Source organism: Hylaeus volcanicus, chromosome 5 (genome assembly GCF_026283585.1).
Source record: "Hylaeus volcanicus isolate JK05 chromosome 5, UHH_iyHylVolc1.0_haploid, whole genome shotgun sequence".
Lineage (NCBI taxonomy): Eukaryota > Metazoa > Arthropoda > Insecta > Hymenoptera > Colletidae > Hylaeus > Hylaeus volcanicus.
Genome location: NC_071980.1, coordinates 3,806,728 through 3,824,431, shown reverse-complemented (window position 1 = coordinate 3,824,431; position 17,704 = coordinate 3,806,728). Strand labels below are relative to the sequence as shown.

Genomic DNA, 17,704 nt, shown 5'->3' with positions numbered 1-17,704 from the left:
GTCGTTTTTCTTTTACTTTTGTCGTCTGTGTATACATTTGTCCTCTTTCATTGTTCTCTAACATCTTTTACTCATGTTTTCTCGATCACCCGTCTCGACGGTCACTGGTGCAGCCAGTTGAACTCTAAATCCCACAAATTTGTTAACGTTGTCGTTTCCCGTCGTCGCGTAATTCGCTTTAACTCCGTCCACCTACTTCGAGAAAGAATTAGAACGTCTAAAGCAAGAGCTAAAGGAATGAAATACGAACGCAATTAGACCGCGAAAGGTTAAAGCATGCGGTGCAAGGGAGAAAAGGCGGAATGGAATCAGAGAAAACACCCTCCTACGTCCCGAAGGCGCGTTCTGTTTGCGATCGCGGTGGAACCGGCTCAGCGGCTCCATTAGTTCTAAAAACACCATCGACTTTGTCGCGCAATCGATCGGAAACTCGATATCGACGTTCGCGACGGACGGCCTCGCGACATCCGGTCGATCCTTGCGGCCAGGACAGTCTGTACATAAAAGGCCAACCCGACACGCGGCTTCCGTTCTCAAGGAAGACGAAACTTCTTGTCAGAGCCATGGGATTCCAGGAAAATTCTTTTAATTCCCGACTGAGATGCAATTTGCTGCGTGATCGATCGTGTGTGGACTGATTTGACCCCGATCGAAAAGTCAGAAATTCAGCTTACCGAACGCCTGAGGCGGCGAACAAATTTAAACTTACACAAAGGACAATTGATTCGTTTATGCGAAATAATAACAGCGGTTATGGTGCACGATCGATTTAAACTTCCATCGAGTCTTTATTGAAAAAGTTGAGTATAGAACGTATCAGATGGTGGAGCACCGTAATCAATCAAGTTCTTAAAAGATCAGAGAGCGTGTTCAATTATGTGTTTGGATTATTAAGTGTGTTGTCCTAGAGGAATTTGTTTAATTTAGTGTCTGGTAGCCCGGGGTAGTCTCAGTCTTATGTTACATCAAATGTATTCAGTCCTATGGGAAAATGGATGTATACTCAAGAGAGATCAAGGGCTGGGAACTCGATGGAATTGATTTGAGTTAGCTGTTACATATATTCCCAGAACCAAGAGGATTTCCTTGTTACATTGGCTGTACAGTGCTTCGGAATTATTTCCACAACATAGTACATTGTATAAATAATTGTGCAAAGCACTGTACAGTGTAATCCATTGTACTAATCACTGTATACTACGGAACATGATACTAATAATGAGACAAAGGACTGTATACTATAGTAGATTCTACAGTACCTTGAATTTTATAGTATATTTTAAGAAGTTTATAACAATGAAGTTAAGATTTCAAATTGATTACTAAATATTTATTCAAGCGACCGAGTATCAATCGGCCAACTACGTCCGTCTATTACGGGTTATTTCTACTTGTGTCAGACGTAGCAAACCGAAGGTAGCATGCCATTATCTATTTTCCGTCAGCTTTATTACTTCGCAAGCAATTTCAGCTAATTAAAAGGTCACGCTGCTGTCGATGTTCGCAAATATTAACTCAAGTAGAAATAACGAGCAAAGGACTGACATTTCAGATAAGCCAATTCTGAATACCTTCTCAATTATTGACACTACAATTTTCATCACTTTGCACACACTTTCGACACACTTTATCACGGGTCAAATTCGATCGAAATAATTCGGTCCACGTTGTGTGCGTTCCGCAAATAAATGACTCTCGGTCCCTACCCCAAGGGATAGAATGATAAGAAATAATGCCCCAAACGATGCCCGTTCAGGAACACGCGAGTGACAATATTATTGCAATGATAGTGTTTGGATCGTTTTTTCGCGTGTAGGCTATCTAACGACGACATCTAGCTGTCAGGTGAATCTGTTTTCAGGGCATCACGATCAAGCCGCTGGTAAAGATCCTGAACGTGAAGAGGGCTGAGAAGAAGAAGCTGACTATGAACGAGAGGATTCACGAACGGGTGCGTGTACGCTTCTCGTGTCTTGTCGTTGACCGTACCCCTTTTTTAAAACAGTGTTTTATGCGACGCTGCGGCGATCGATCGGTTAATAAAAATACGAGCGAAGGAAAAATGGACGTGCGTATAAATTATAGGCGAGCCGCGCGATGCATGCAGGGACGGGCACGTTTCAATGATTTTGTAATCGAAATACGTCTGAAATGCCGAACGTATGATGTATTCGGTGCTTACTACACGTGACGAACAACCTGACGTATTGTATATTCTGCGGTGATCAAAATATCGACATTCATTTGTATTTTGTATCCATTCATGCTGTCGAATATTAAATACGCAGGCTGCTACGAAAGTGTCTGGACGTAAATTGAAACAACATTTTTTGGTAAAATGATGGAAACTGTTAAAATAATAACACGGGTTTGGTTTGATTTTGAGAGATTGATGTGTTTGGTTGAGAGGTAACCAGTAAATGTTACCGCATCAATTTTTCGATAAAGTAAAAATAGAGAAGGGAATTAGATAATTAAATTAACAGCTATTGAAGATATTCATATTTCGATAACCGACGACAGTGGTAAATAAAAATATTTTTGTCAAGCAAAATTAGTGTCCAGTACTGTATGTTTTAGGAGGTATTCAATCCTTCCGTCATAATACACGAGAGGAAGTAAAACATTCTAAAAACCTGTGAAACACAAATAATTGATTTAGTCGACGCTAATCTTTCAGTTTTCTACTTTGAGGACCTCTTCAAGTATATAATTAGCTAAAGAAGGGGAGTTGTTTGTGAGCACAAAAATATATAAATAGTTCAATAAAAGAGAATGTGCGGGAAAGGAAAGCATCAAAAAATCATGGAATAACTAATAAAAATGACAATTAGTAAAAGGAGATAAACGGAAAGCGAAAATATACCAAGGCAATTATTTTCACATAGGAAAAAGTAATTGCACCAAATTGGCGTTGACTAAATAAATTACTCTCCGCATATTTCTGAAATGTTTTACAGTTTCAGGAATTGAATAACCCCCTAGCAAACATACGCATAAGAATGATTGAAATATGGACTAGGCTGCAAATGAAATGTAAACCCAGTGAGAATGTCGAATATTTTTCAAACTACGTTCAGCCCATCCCTGATCGCATGCCGTCGTTAAACATCGAGAATGAATAATCGGGGCCCCGATACGGTGAAAAATCAACGATCGTCGCTGGTCGACGTTCTCTACGCGAGGAGGATCGCATTGATTTTCAACCGCGGTCGGTTCGTAAATGAACGTGTCGAAACAAGAACAATGGGCCAGTAAATTAACCGAGTCGTTTCGCGGTTGATACCCTTAACGTATATCACGTCAGATAACGGATATAATAAGCGGCAGCGACGTTCAACCTTTCCCTCTCGTGCATATTTAAAAAAAAAAAAATGAGAAAGAAAAAACAGGAAATGACATTTCTATTTTCAGATAATGGATCACGTTATGGCCGGGGTCGAGGACATTTTAGGGAAGCACGGCAACTACCATGTCCGAGACAAGTAATGCATGGCTTGTTCACGTTCTAATGAAACGTCTATGCGGGGTGATAAACGCACAATACTTCGGAGAACAAATGTACACAATGAAGGGAGGAAAAAGTGCTCTGTGAACACAAGTCGTGCTTATCGTAGACTTATAGAGGATCAATGGATCGAAGCACCTCCGTGCACACGCAATACAATTTCAAATTATACTTGACTTCTGAAGAATACTTTGCCTTGACTTGGTTTATTAAAGTGTGCAATTGATTTAAACGTCAGTTTTTACACTGGCTCCATACATCAGTCTTTACGTACAAATTATTTCCATTCTTCTTAATATTACTTTGTCGTACGTAACTCCTACGTTGTTTTGATACTGTTTGTAGTATCTCTTTTAACTCTCGAATCTGTTGGAACCTACTGGCCCTTCTATAGCTCAGGTACCTCGGGTTCGTTAAACCCGTACTGTAGCTGCGTATTCGCGTGCTACAGCCCCTGAGGGACTGGAGAATACTTTACGATAAACTCAGTGATGAACGCTAACGACAGCTGTATATATAAATTGGGTTTCAAAATTTCGAAAATCCAAGCTATTAAATAAGAATCCTGCTTTCGAAAATATTTACTCTCCAAAGTATTTCGGTGCAATCACCTCTCTATTATCGCGAATAAATCAATTATTATTCGCTATTCTTTCTATGTTCTAGGTTCAAACGGTTTGACAATAAATTCATTCGACCGTATTTGGTGAGGCATCACTGCGGTGCCGAGCCGAAAATTTTAGAAACGTACTCGAAACTCGCGATGAAAGACGCCATGGATTACATTAGGAGGAACGCGTCCACCATTGGCAATATCAGCGGAACGGAAAGCATGTCTGCAATATTCCGCAACTATAGCAACACGGGACAGTTCCACGGGAGGTACGATCTCCTTTCATTTTTTTTTTTTTTTTTTTATTTCTATTTCTTTCTCTCGCTTTCAATCTGCTGCGGACGGGAAGCTGCGCCGTTCGCACTTGACCTGTTTCTTCCCCTGATAACAAACGCGCGAGGGGTTGCCTGTTTGACACAACAGGTGCACAGGCGTTCCCTCGATACACAGAGGGAGAAACATTAATTATAAGGAGAGTTTTAATGAACGGAAAGGAATTGGATCCGGTATGTTTTTGATTCGATCCTGCTAGGATTGAAGGAATGAAAATAAGGGATGAATCATCGATAACCGAGCACTGTAAAATGTTTCAAAGAACATGCTTCAATATGGTTACCGTTGCTAGTCGATAAATTACTTCGGTTTAGTACGCTATGGTAAATAAAGCAAAACTTTTTCTAACAATTACAAAATTATTACGTGGAGCTATCCGAGGTTAGTACAACAGAGTGACTAATATTAGAAAGACTAATATTATATAACAGAGTCTTAAAATATACTTTGGGGTTGGTAGACTACTCGTAATCACGTCCAATGCAATAATATAGTTATGAAACGAATCTGTATACTATCGTATTTGTGACAAAGCAGAAGCAGATTTGATCGAACAGTCAGTTTCCGTAACGCGAACCTTAGGGTGCCATCCCCACCGATGACTCATCCTGCACACAGAAGGAGCGTAAGCGTAACGGAAGATAAGTCTGCATTGTATCTCGATTGAAGATTGAACAGCAGACCCTACTCGAGGCGCGGTATCGATCTCGAAGTGGTAGCCTGTCATAAAATGCAGTCTCACTCTTTCTCCTTCCAGTCCGAGTTGCAGCCAGCTCGAAACGGGCTGGAATATTGATCTCCAAGAGTTGGAGTACAACCCTTCCAAGAAGGACCTCACGGACGCCAGGATCCACCACTTATTGGCCGAAGAACTCTGCAAACCTTACAAGAGGGTAAGAAACCCTTCTTGCTGACTACGATTTGCATGTACATATGCAACGCGGCCCTGAGAACTTTGCTGACAAGGAATCTGTTTAAAAATGAACCGTAACGCTGCGGAATATTCAACCCTCGATACGTCTTTGACGTTATTTGTCCCCCTGAATACTAGAGAGAATGATCTCGAGTTTAAAGTTGAGGATGGAAGCCGCGAATCGAATGAAAATTGAAATGGCAAATTATTCACGCACCTACAGAGGGATTGCGTGTCGTGCTATGATCTTTCATAAAACTTTCATAAACATTTGCCAATGTTCCGTAGTCTCGTAAATATACAAATAACCTAGAAACACTTTCTCTCCCAGAATTAAAGTAAATTCCACGCAACAGAGCGTGAAAATTAACGCGCAACACGTCACGTGATCCCCTTGTTAGGTTGACAAATGACAACGAAGAATTTTCAGGGATACCTAATATCCCCCTACGACCAGTCGAACACCATCCTTTCATTCCTAAATGTGGCCACACTTCAGGACTACCCTTCAACTTGAGACCTCACTTGAAATATAAGAAAAACTCGCGTACACCCCCGCCACCCTTTACCCCCGGTTATAAGTAAAGCTTCTCCTAAGAACCCCCCGAAGTTACAACAACGCTTCAGTAGTTCCAAAGCTCGTTTAGAAAGCACTATAGAAACACAAAAATGAAATAAAGTTCTTGCAGCATCGACGCTTGAGCTATAGCAGGCACGCGGTGAACGATCGCGATCTCTCGACTCAAGTCAACTATAAAATGCACATGAACATACGGAGGATGATGGGCGAGCACAAGCATCGTCACAAGCGCAGCAAAAAGTTGCTCAAAGTAAGCAAAACCGTCCCCACCTCCTACTCCTGTGTTCGTCGTTGTCCGTCGAGCGAATCTTCGATGGGGTAATTAAAAACTTTTGCAGGACGGCAAGCAGAATCACGTGAGTTTCCCAGAGTTCCAGCAGAACGGTTCGACGAAGCTGTTCACTCAAGGTAAATTGGCGAAAGAATATCGATAGGGGGACGGGGGCTCCAGGCGAAAAAGGGTTCTCGGTTTGAATACGTGAATTTCAATTGGTCCCCAGATTACATGAACGGGGTGCTGTACGAGCTGGAGAACGGGGATACCTCAAAGCCTTCCAGCAAAGAGGATTGGGACTCTGCGATAACTTTCACGGCCCGTACTTCCGGTGAGGATTCGATTTTTTTCAAAGTTTCCCCCCCAGTCTCGTTACGAGAGGCTGGAGCTACGGAATTTTCTTCGACCGATTCGAGGTCCCTTTGAGGAATTAGTTGCTTCGATGTTCGGACTCGTTAGACTCTTCTTTCGTGAGAGCTCGTCCGAGGGAAGCTAATTCCACCTAGTCTATTCACAGGCAAATGTCTTATCCCTCGATTCCCGTAGACTCGTCGAACGTGAATGCGGAGAACCATCACGGAGCTACCACGACCACCTCGATGGACACCATCAACACGGACGACCCGGAACTGAAGCTCGGGCGAGACGGTACGTTCGTGGAATTGAGGGGGATTTCTTTTTTTATTATGGTCGAAAGAATAATTTTCAATGAGATAGATTAGCGGAGATTAATTCCAAGAGAATCTATTGTGCGTACAAAGATGGGACTTTAACTGTGGGTTTAATCAAATTTTCATATGTATACATTTTTACAACTTTACAACTTTACAAAAGTCGCTTTCTTTTTGGAATAGAGCTAAGTTTGAAATCAATTCAAGTTGAACCTAACTTTCCTAAATAAAAAAAAAGCGTAATTATCGAATAACATTTACTATTTACAGAGTGCTACAGGGTAACGACGCCCACTGCCACGGAAACGATGTTACCATGGAAAAGGGAGGACGATTACGATTCCGGTCACCCTATCAAACAGAACGAATTCCCAGCCTGGTGTTCGAATAAAGAATACCTGGCGTACAGTTCTCCGTCGGCGACGTTCTTAGGTACGATTACCATAAACGACTACCATGCTGTCGTGAATATTTCATTACATCCTAGGAGACAGATGCATCCTAGCAACTAGCATCGACACGTTACCAACACTACTGTACAGTACACTGATTTCATTGGCTGGCTATACATTTACTAAACTACACAGTCTCTACACTTCGAATACACTACACTTGTATATATTCTAAACACTACAACGGTTATAGGCCATTCCATGTCAAAGATTTTTATTGTGTTGTTCACATGGAATTAGGGGAGACTTGAGATGTTATTTTTCTCATTTTGTAACTGCTCGACGTAATACAAACCCTTAAAGTTGGCAGATTCTGAAAAAAAAAAATGATGACTTAAACCTCATCTAATTTCATGCGGACTATCACGTATCGAAATATTATTAGAATTCTAGACGTGGAATGGCCCTCACACGTTGCAGAACTATGGAACGCTAACGGTATCTGAATCTTCTTCTCGACGTTCTTGTTGCGAAAAAACTCTACCCTGAAAGTTTACTTGGATGGGGGTCGGGTAATCCCTTGCACGCGGTGAGAGGAACCGTGTTTTTTCGCAGAAATTATTCATAGCACGTTCGCTAAATTTTTAAGCATTGTTTCAGGTATACCGTACCACATTGCGGGTCTATTTTTCGATGGAAGTTCGAATCAATATTTCACAAAGATTTCAGGAAACGATAAGTCCTCGCCATCGTTCTTGAAACGAGTTTCGTTAAGAAAATATTGCGGTCGTGTCATCTATTGATTATAGCAAGTCCAGTCATAAACTACATAATGAAATTGTATTATTTAAAGCAACTATGGCGGCGGTGTCCTTAAGACTCAGACATTTAGAAATTGATGTGATTCGGTAGATAAATTTGTAAAAACAGGTACGTGAACGGTGAAAATACGCTGCTTTACAGGAGAGCCGTATTACTGAGGACAAGCGAGCTCACGAACCTCGGAGGATACTAACCTCGGATCGCAATTGCTCCCACTTCCGGTTGGAAAACATGTAAATGTCACGCATCAGATCGTTCAGAAATTTTCTGCCATTTTCTTTTTTGGCGCGAACGGAACTGTGTTTTTTCCTTCTATTTTTTGGGTTACCCAATCCCCTTTAAGCCTCACTCACACGTTCACACACGCACTCTATTGATACACGATCGATTATCCATCATACGCTGAAAGCTTCACACGCATTACGTCTAATTCGTTTAATCCTAATCATGCTCGCGCGAGTCTCAAACTCAGCCTTTGAGAACAGTCGGCTTTTCTGTTTTCATAGTTTTCTTCGAGCACTTATCTTTCACGTTTACCCGCAAACTACGGGGTGTTTCGCTTATTTCGACGCCTGACAAAAATTTGCTACCAAAGGATAATATCGTTGGTTTTATGGAACAACAAAGAAATTATTTTCTTCTAACTAAGAAATATATCAAAGACCTTAAGATTCGTGACAAAACTATGGTACCCTTGGACCGAAGGTAGTCCAAATTTTTCTTCGGACAATATGAAGGTTCGATATGAAGATATTCGATGTAGTCAAGACAAGCGAAACATCCTGATGAGAAAACTTATTTTATTAGCATTTTCTCCGAATTCAAGGTGGAATCGAGCAGCCGAAGATCCAGTCTGTAATTGGCCTATTCCGTCGCGATAGCGTCTGCACTCCAGACAGCATGGATTGCGAAGAATCCCTGGACAAGCACGACGACTACACGCTGACTGAAACAGAGCAGACAGACTCACCTTCAAGAGCGTCGAGTAAGTAATCCACGATCCTAAAAATAAGGATCTAACGTGACAATTTTTACACAGCTTTTCTCGTCGTAATCTATCAGTGGGTAGATATTGAAATGCGTCTCTCATCAAGAATACTTTAAATTTTGATTTACGCTTTCTAAAGTACTCTCGCCATTTATAGATTACAATGAGACGTTTCGTATACTCGAGTAAAAACACACATACACACAAAAACAAAACACTCACACAAGATACTCCAATGTTACAGGCTCACCATGACGGATAGAAACAAAAGTAGTATAGCGAAGAAGACACTCGGATAAGTAGAGTGTGATTTGATTCTTGCAGACGGGAGGCGGGGTCCCACGAGAAGGGTGTCGATGATGGAGCTGGGCTCCATGGAGAGATCACAGTCGGACAAAGTGACAGACGATGGTTCCCATTCTCTGCCAGAATGCTGGAATACTCCTCAGAAGTACCGTATGGGTTCGTTCTCCTATTCAGCCCAGGTCCCCAGCCTCTCCACCGCCCTCATAACGTCCTCCTCGGAATCGTCGGAGGACATCGACGAGGAGGAGGAGAACGCTTGACCCTTGGGGATCGTCGAGGAGCAGACGGCCTACGCTGACGTCGAGCGTCGGCTGCGTCGCCCGTGGCGACGACCACCTCGACGCTCGTTGCTTTCGTCGCTCTTACGACGACCTAGCGCACCTGTCTGAAGGGAAAGTAACACCTCTGGCCACGCGACTATGGCGTATCCACCCTAAACAGTCGCGTGTGCGTTACACAAGGAGAAGGAAGAACAGCTCGTTTTTTTATCCACCTCCCGCAGCAGGACCACGATGACGGAAAGTATCTATATATATTGACCGAGGTCTGGGCACGTGGAGGAATCGACGCGGGGAGAGGGGGCGCATTTGCCCTGAAGAGAATTCTTGTCTTGCTGCCACAGCCAAGCAACTCCATGGTCATACAAAGGGATGTAGACGTTGTTATACTTGAAATGCAAGGGAGAGCGTCGCTCAAGTGAAGCCAAACATAGCGTCGAAAGAAGTTCATCGAGTTCGAATTTGTATTTCTGCTGTAAAATTGTATCTTTTATTGTCGAGTTAGGTAGACCTCAATGTGTTTCTAATCTTGAACTTTGCCACTACCACCTGCAACAATATGGGAAGTTAATCTTTAAACTGTCTAATTAAACCTAACGTTAGAACGTACATTTTTATTTCTCTGCACGCCATGTTGGCTTCGACTGAGCGACGTATCTCGAGCGCAGCATACAAACCATAGGCTGCTCTGATACTCGAGCTACCACACTACTCAAAGTAGCGACAGACTGAGAATTCAAAACCGAGGAAAGTCAATTTGAGGGTAGGATACCTCTTTCCTAAACCCTTTACACCTAGTCGATTCTCTCACCTGTCTCCACCGACGCATTAGCTCGCACGCAGAAACGAGTTCATCATGGCATAGGTAGTTCTCCATCGTCACGAGCGAAAGGAACAGAGAAACTTTTCTTTCCGCTTAAACTCTTCATGCACAGGGAGGATTCACATTCCCCCCCCGTTTTGAGGGGTTCACACATTTTGGAATTTTCAAGAGGAACCAGTGGTTGACGAGAACAACCACGGAAACGCACCGTAGCAAGATGCCGCTCAACGCGTCCGGTATTTTCTAGCAAAGAGTTACCGCACCAGACGCACCGCGATCGCACGGATGCCATTTTTGATACACTCAGACCGCTGCGCGAATACTTTTTGCACATTCGACGAGTGGTACGTGGAAGAAAGAAGAAGACAGTGGGTGGGAAACCTGAGAAAGCTATTTTTTTAACCGATACCTTTTCCTCCACGCACGACTGACGGTCACATAGGATCGAGGCGGAGGTACCTGGGGGATGTTTTTCCTGTTGTTCGTTTTGATGCTTCCTCCGCGAACCACGCGGATCGTCCACGGGGATTTCTTAATCTCGAACGAACAGAAGAAACGATTTTGTCGTTGTTTCCTGTTCTGATATTTTTCTGCGTGTCGAGAAAAATCGACAACCGAAGGGCCGCGCGCCGTTTCCTAGAGCTCGGATTCTTCTTCGAACCGAATCCTGTGCGAATTGACTTGCGAAGATCGCTGATTACTTGGTATCGTGGCCTTAAGATTCCTAGATGTATCCTAACGATCGGAACTTTCTGTATGGCGATGACAGAGGGAAGGGGATGAGTCTTTTCCCTGGACGCCTTTGGACGCAACCTACGTAGCGTCAAGAACTCGTAGATACGCGCGCTTAGGTGATTCTGTGACGCGCTATAGTTTTTGTTTTTTAGGGGAATACAGAAAATCTCTGACGCAAAATGACTTGACGAGCTGGGGTCACATGTGCAATTTGCTTTTGAATTTTTAGATGTGAATCTAGAAATAGACACACCCGCTGGGGCGCAGAGTTCAGGGCATTGTATTAGTTATTCGTTATGAAAGCGGGGTACGTTCATTTATTGGTTCGTTTAAATTCTTCGTATTGCACAAACAAGTAGACCCTTGTTTTAAATGAATGAACTTATCGCAGTTTCATAATGAACGGCTGATATATATATATCAAGGAACCGTTTATACACGCGTACAAGATGGAAAGGGGCTGACTGAATATCCCTGTTACCTTCGAGGGAGCTAAAATCATGTCAATTGTATAGTTTGGGTAACCACTTCTCTAGAAAATATTTGTTGATAGATAGAAACAGTATTGTGTTTATCAGACATTACATGCATTGTTTTATAATTGAGAAAAACTTATAATCTTTTGGCATACCTGATATATCAAACTATGCAACCTGTCGATGACAAGACTCTTGCATCCTCAACCACAGTGATTTTGATGTTCCCTTTCAGACAACCCATCTTGATGTCACATTATTAAGTTTCTGCAGGGACTCTTGCAAACTTTTCAATATTTACACCAAACGATAAATTTGTATTCAGGCTCCAATCGAAGAAAAAGAATGTTTGAATTTTGACGAATTAGAAATCTGCGAAAATTCCTGCAGAGAACCAGTAATTCCATGCAACAAGCGTACTCGTGAATGGTCACGTTTCGACGACTCACCAGAAAGATCTCTGAAAAGAAAATAGAGATAATAATACAGCAAAATGCTTCGTTCATCGCATGCATTTATGTATATGGCGCATTCGTGGAAATGAAATTCACTTGAGACGTGGATTCAACGTAAAAACTTAGTAAGCTTTCGTTACAGGTTAATAACTTAGACAAAGGCAATGTACATTCCGAATGTTACATATTCTTTAGAAAGCTAAAAATGCTTCGGAGTAGCATTTTCTTCTGATTAATAGTTACAACTTGGAAGCAGAGCAAAAGTGATCCCGTATTTACTAAACATTTTCCATTATTTTTATATGATGAATTCATCCCTGAAGTGTGAAATGCATTTATACGAATGGATCCTGTACAATAAACTGGCATCTTGCCTGGGATCGTCCAAGTCCTTAGAGGCGACAGACATACGGAAATTGTCCAAGCGCTCCTCTCCTTAAGTATGGCCTTAAAAGACAAAATAATAATAATATTGAGAACGAGTAAATAAATAAACGAATAAGAGTCTCAAGTAGAAAAACCAGCCGCGAACAAAATAAGTCGTAGGTCAGTTACCTAACGCGATGATAATACCGTAATGTACATAAAGGAAACTTTTCTTAGCGAATATCGTAGCAAGTTATTACGACGACTATTATTACCACCATTTATTGGACACGAATTGTGGAACGTCAGAAGTGTGCAACTAGCGAGGAGGTGTCGAGGGAAACTCGAGAATTCGGATTTTTTTATGAGAATTGAAACGCGAGTACTCGTGAAATGGAACGAAGCGACGACCATTAGTTAACTGATTGTTTTACATGTCGAACGTCGAATATTGCAACATGCCAAGTTTGAAAATATTTCTTGCAAAAAATTCTAGAAAAAATCACTCGAAAAAAATTAGTGATCAACTTTAGCCTCGAGATAGGGCTATCTTTCAAAGAATTACAACTTTCAAGTTTTAAACGATTTATCGCAAGCAGTTGAGGGAGAAATATTTCAAAAAATCTTCACAGCAAAACTTTTTCTAGTGTTGCTGCAATTGGCACAAACCAGCTCCAGTTAACTAAGAGAACCTCCATTGGGACTTTCTTAAAGATATATTTTCTTCACGCACACTTCGCTTAAAACACGCGCTTTTATCGAAAACGATTCGATTCTTGTAAAAATCGCGAACAAACTCGAAATTTCCCCTCGCGTGGAATATTCCTGGTGGCCTCTAGTTACCTAGGTCAGACTAAACGTCAGACTAGTCTCTAGACGCTAGTCTTTACGCTGTTGATTTGTTAAAATAAATGTTTATTTCGTAAAAAAAAAAAGAACAACAGACTTGTCTACCTTCATCTTCGACTACTGCGAGAAACCATCGAAATCAAATGTGTAATGTACGAGATTTGTTTTTATAATAATAGGCAAGCGTATAATGCTAATCAAAATAATATACAGGTAAGTAAATATACTAATATTCTTAACGTTCCTTTTCTTTTTTAAATTCACCTTTCCATCAAGCAACCGAAAATTAATAATTAAAAATAAAAAAATAGAAGATCGTTATCAAAATTCATCTAATCGCGTAAAATAATCGGTCTACAGCCTTTCATTAAACAAATAAAAAGAAGTAAATTACCGTAGAACAATCGTAGAAGATAAACGAGCCTCGACTGATTCATCATCGACGTCACGCTAATTAAGAGCAAAGCAACAAAGCAATTAGCGAGATGCTAATGAAATCGATGCTTCGACAATCCGCTCGAGATTGATCTACACCTAGAAATTGTTCAGGCTAACAACAATGCCGGGCGGTGTCGTGTTCTTGGTTTGCATACCCACATCGAGCTTCGAGCACGAGCTCATTTTCGGCGTTCCCTTGAAGAAGCCCAGAAACGAGAAGGATGGAAACCTAGCGTCTGCACCAAGGGTGGACCTACGTATCAGGGAGACAAGAACGAGAACACAACTGTTGAAACTCGACGATGATGATTCTGTGGAAGATATCGAAGACATTAACGATGACATGGACGGCAGAAGGCATCCACGACCTCGGGGTCTCGGTCAACGTAACAGAGACCCCGTTTTCGTGTCGATGGAAACGGTATACTAACTTTGCACTCTTGGTTTTTATGTAATCGTTTGAAATATAACAGCTTACTATTTAATTCAATTTAATATGGACATTGTATAAATAAGTCTCGCGTGATAAAGCTTTTAGATTTATTTTAGGTCCTTGAAATATTAATATATTAAATGTTCTATACTTAGACTTAACATAATTACCCTCCGAGGTACAGATATGTGACTTGCAACTTTTGTTTCGTTTCTTTTCCGTTATCAATTTGCAAAGGTGTTACACGAACTGTTGAAGAAGCTCAAAGTGGAACATGTGGTGTGGTGCAAGGACAATGGAAACATGTACTACGAGGTGAGAAGCCAATACCGTGTGCATCGTTCCTATTCGACGTTAATCTTTGATTTTTTTCGTTGGGAAGGTGATATTTCCGGTACCTGCGGGAGAACCATGCGAGAATTGCTTGCATTGCCTGACGGAAATGGGAATCGGAGTAAAGATGAACTCCATAGTAAGGTGACTTATCTCAACGATGCAGAATTCTGCGCGAGACATTATCCCAAAACGTCCTCATTTGTTTTTGAACATTTCTCAGCGTGATTCCGACACAGTGCACGTACAGCGGATTGGGCAGCGCCGGTTCCGCCGCTATTAAGGACGACTTGGCACGAAGGTCTGTCTGATGGGAAATCGTTGAAATTATTCGAATAATCACGGTGGGTCCTATAAAGTAGTAATTACCATTTACAGACGAAAGGAATCAGAAGAGAGGAAAAACGCCTGGAAGGCCTTCGTGGAATCGATACGCTCAAAACTGACCGTGAAACAGGTCGTGGATGGTGTTCGAAGCGGCGGCGATCTTACGTTCGATTACGTTCTGCTCGTACTCACGGCAGAGTAAGAATTATAATTCTTATTCGTTAAGATCTCGATTTGGCTAAGAGTTCAGTCTGGTCTATATGCTAAAAGCTCGATTTGGTCTTCATATATGCTTATCGAATTATTCGGTGTTTATATACCGAGACACTCTGGTAATTCAAATATGTGAGAAAGTATCTTTACAATTGTTCGCAGCTGTTTGGCTGCATTGGGTCTCATTGAGAACAGCGCAACCAACGTCGTTGCGGCTATGCTAGTGTCGCCTTTAATGGTAAGACTTAATCACACTTAAGATCATCGTCAGTCAACGTTAAGGTCGTCTCGAAATATTCATTTGTTTTATACAATCCTAAGGGACCCGTAATGTCGTTAACCTTCGGCACTATCATAGCTGACAGAAACCTCCAGTTCGTCGGCTTGAAGAGCTTGTTGCTTGGCATATTCGTCTCCATATTGTTTGGTTTCATTTTTGGTCTCATTCTGGGCACAACAGAAATGCCTTGGGGTTACAATGATTGGCCAACCGATGAAATGAAAGGCAGGTACGTTTCTTCGAACAATATATAAAAATAACGTTTACTTATTCACATTTTTAAGATAAAATATTTTCCTTTCCAATTGATCGTAACGATTCTATAACAAAAATTTGCAGATAAAAGTAGTACGCGTTAAAATAATATTGAAGTTATTATAAAAAATTGTTAAAATAAGCATGCTCTTTCCAGAGGCAACTACAGGTCCCTATGGATGGGTGTGTTGTGGGCTCTTCCTTCTGGCACTGGTGTTGCCGTGGCTTTGCTGCAGGGAAGTAGTGGACCCCTAATCGGTGTCGCCATCTCGGCCTCTTTGCTACCACCAGTGGTAAATTGTGTAAGTAACAAATTTATTACAGAAATAGTAAAAAATGAAAACCCACTACACTATACCTAATGATTAAAAATAACTTCCTCCAATTTTAATAAAAATTGAAATAAATTTCTATAGTAACAATAGAGATTCTTTTCAAGTGTATCACTAAATTAATTTCAAATAAATTGACTTAAAGGGTCTGTTTTGGGCGCTCGGATGCATATGGCTGATCTATCGTCCGATCAAGATGCCACACATAAAAGGCGAATCCTACACAAACTACAACACCTCGTACGTGTACGTTTACACCGACTATCTGCCAGTCGAGTTCTTCTGCAACGGTATAATCAGCGCGTGCTTGACCTTCATCAACGTCATGTGTATCTTTATCACGGCGATAATAGTCTTGAAGGTAAGGGAAGTCGCAATAACTAGCCGCTAATGAATTCGAGACAGTGACGCGCCCAGGAAGGGAGTCCAAGGGAGCATTACTCTCCTGAAAAAATGTTCATTCTTCAGCCATTATAACAGATTTTATACATCTGTATAAACGTAAAAGAGAACTATTTTATAACTATTGAAATTGTTCAATTCAAAAGTATAGTGACGCGTTTCTGGCTGTAAATCTGTAGTAATGCTCTCTTGCTAAATTTCCGACTACATCACTGACTCGAGGTACCAAAATGGCACGCTATCGTGCTGTGTAATTTTCACGATAATAATCGAGTACCCGTAATGCCAGAGTAAAAATACCCAATCTCTGTAGTGCTCTTTGCCATTTCATCCTTTGTAAACTGAATAATGCGCAACATCTTTTACGAGATTGCTGATCGTACGGTTTCCTTATAGATTAAAGAAGTGGCAGCGCCATACACGTCCACGCCGGAATTACGTCGCTTCTGGGAGCACGATATCCGACTAGTTCGCGATAAGAATATTTCGCGCGATAACAGCTCCCTGGACTCGAGGTAACTAAAATATAAAGCATAATCTCATGGTTGCTTTGATTTAATAGATTATTATTAGCATTAACATGGAAACAATAAACGTAATTTTCATCGATGCATTTATATCATCAATAATAATAAATTAAATTTATCAGTTACTATGATGGATTGAGCAAAACGAAACAGCGAGCGTTGGAACAAACCTTGAACGAAGCTGTGCGCGAAGCCATAAACGACGAAACCTTCCGCAAGGTTCAAAGGCTTAGTTACGGTCCACATGGCCCTGAACAGGTATTTAAAATACTCCTATTGCTATGAACAAATCAAATATGAATATTTAACACACGCACATTGTGCAGTTCACGCAGAAACTGGGTCTCCGCACTATTGACGATGCGAGCAACGTTGCAAATATTGGACTCGCTAAAGAGGCTGCATCCGACAACTTCCGTCCACCCGAGGGACTAGGAAACGCTGTTAGCACGAGCGAAGATTTAGCAGCTCTTGATAGACTGATTACATATCTTTTGGGACAACCGAGCGGAGCTAGTACCGGGAACTTGGATTCTTGGCGTCGTTCCCATCGAGCAAGTGCGCGAGGCTACATACAATTGCCCAACGCGGGTGCTAGCGCTGAGAGAGGCGAGGGCGGTACTAACGTTAACACGACACCATTTTAAATAAAAATTAAACAAATTACGATAATTATGCGAAATTAAGAACAAGTATCTTTGGTAAAACCTTCAGTATTTTTCAGTAATTGTCAGACTGGTTTGCACATGGATGGACATAGGTAATTGGACAGTATGAATATT

General features: G+C 41.4%; 2 protein-coding genes and 1 long non-coding RNA gene across 14 annotated transcripts in view; 2 read left to right on the top strand and 1 right to left on the bottom strand.

Annotated features, from left to right (window-relative positions):
• The window catches only part of LOC128877316 (probable Na(+)/H(+) antiporter nhx-9), a 28,275-nt gene extending 18,615 nt beyond the window's left edge, over nucleotides 1-9,660 (top strand). The window contains exons 7-17 of one of the 4 annotated variants that reach the window (XR_008457227.1): nucleotides 1,862-1,951; nucleotides 3,415-3,485; nucleotides 4,175-4,390; nucleotides 5,212-5,347; nucleotides 6,048-6,197; nucleotides 6,286-6,355; nucleotides 6,448-6,552; nucleotides 6,768-6,869; nucleotides 7,163-7,324; nucleotides 8,248-8,339; nucleotides 8,933-9,074. Coding sequence is in view for 3 of the 4 variants with exons in the window: in XM_054124510.1 (XP_053980485.1) it covers nucleotides 1,862-1,951; nucleotides 3,415-3,485; nucleotides 4,175-4,390; nucleotides 5,212-5,347; nucleotides 6,048-6,197; nucleotides 6,286-6,355; nucleotides 6,448-6,552; nucleotides 6,768-6,869; nucleotides 7,163-7,324; nucleotides 8,933-9,091; nucleotides 9,419-9,660 (1,503 nt within the window). In the remaining variant the exon portion in view is untranslated. Of the gene's footprint in view, nucleotides 1-1,861; nucleotides 1,952-3,414; nucleotides 3,486-4,174; nucleotides 4,391-5,211; nucleotides 5,348-6,047; nucleotides 6,198-6,285; nucleotides 6,356-6,447; nucleotides 6,553-6,767; nucleotides 6,870-7,162; nucleotides 7,325-8,247; nucleotides 8,340-8,932; nucleotides 9,092-9,338 lie in introns of those variants that run through there. The other 3 variants (XM_054124510.1, XM_054124511.1, XM_054124512.1) reach the window with 3 other exon arrangements.
• Nucleotides 9,635-17,235, bottom strand: LOC128877323 (uncharacterized). Of its 9 annotated transcripts, none has more exons than XR_008457230.1 (5): nucleotides 14,956-15,093; nucleotides 14,424-14,893; nucleotides 13,976-14,131; nucleotides 13,777-13,916; nucleotides 9,635-12,614 (listed from the first exon to the last, which is right to left on the bottom strand). It is a non-coding gene; the product is annotated as an uncharacterized LOC128877323 (long non-coding RNA). The 9 variants fall into 9 exon arrangements; XR_008457229.1 differs by having other exon boundaries at nucleotides 13,777-13,832; XR_008457231.1 differs by having other exon boundaries at nucleotides 13,777-13,832; nucleotides 13,980-14,131.
• LOC128877317 (uncharacterized) lies at nucleotides 13,800-17,588 on the top strand. The gene is made up of 12 exons (XM_054124514.1): nucleotides 13,800-14,241; nucleotides 14,491-14,568; nucleotides 14,636-14,730; nucleotides 14,810-14,887; nucleotides 14,965-15,111; nucleotides 15,289-15,364; nucleotides 15,448-15,635; nucleotides 15,819-15,963; nucleotides 16,139-16,354; nucleotides 16,792-16,910; nucleotides 17,045-17,180; nucleotides 17,249-17,588. The coding sequence occupies exons 1-12, from the start codon at nucleotides 13,942-13,944 to the stop codon at nucleotides 17,567-17,569; spliced, it is 1,899 nt and encodes a 632-aa protein (XP_053980489.1). The 5' UTR covers nucleotides 13,800-13,941; the 3' UTR covers nucleotides 17,570-17,588.
• Nucleotides 17,589-17,704: the final 116 nt, after the last annotated feature.

Excerpts from the sequence above, each read along its gene's own strand:
- LOC128877317 (XM_054124514.1), top strand. The coding sequence starts at position 13,942 with ATGCCGGGCGGTGTCGTGTTCTTGGTTTGCATACCCACATCGAGCTTC. Across the intron at positions 14,888-14,964 it reads AAGGACGACTTGGCACGAAG|ACGAAAGGAATCAGAAGAGA; the intron begins GTCTGTCTGATG and ends TACCATTTACAG. Across the intron at positions 17,181-17,248 it reads GTCCACATGGCCCTGAACAG|TTCACGCAGAAACTGGGTCT; the intron begins GTATTTAAAATA and ends CACATTGTGCAG.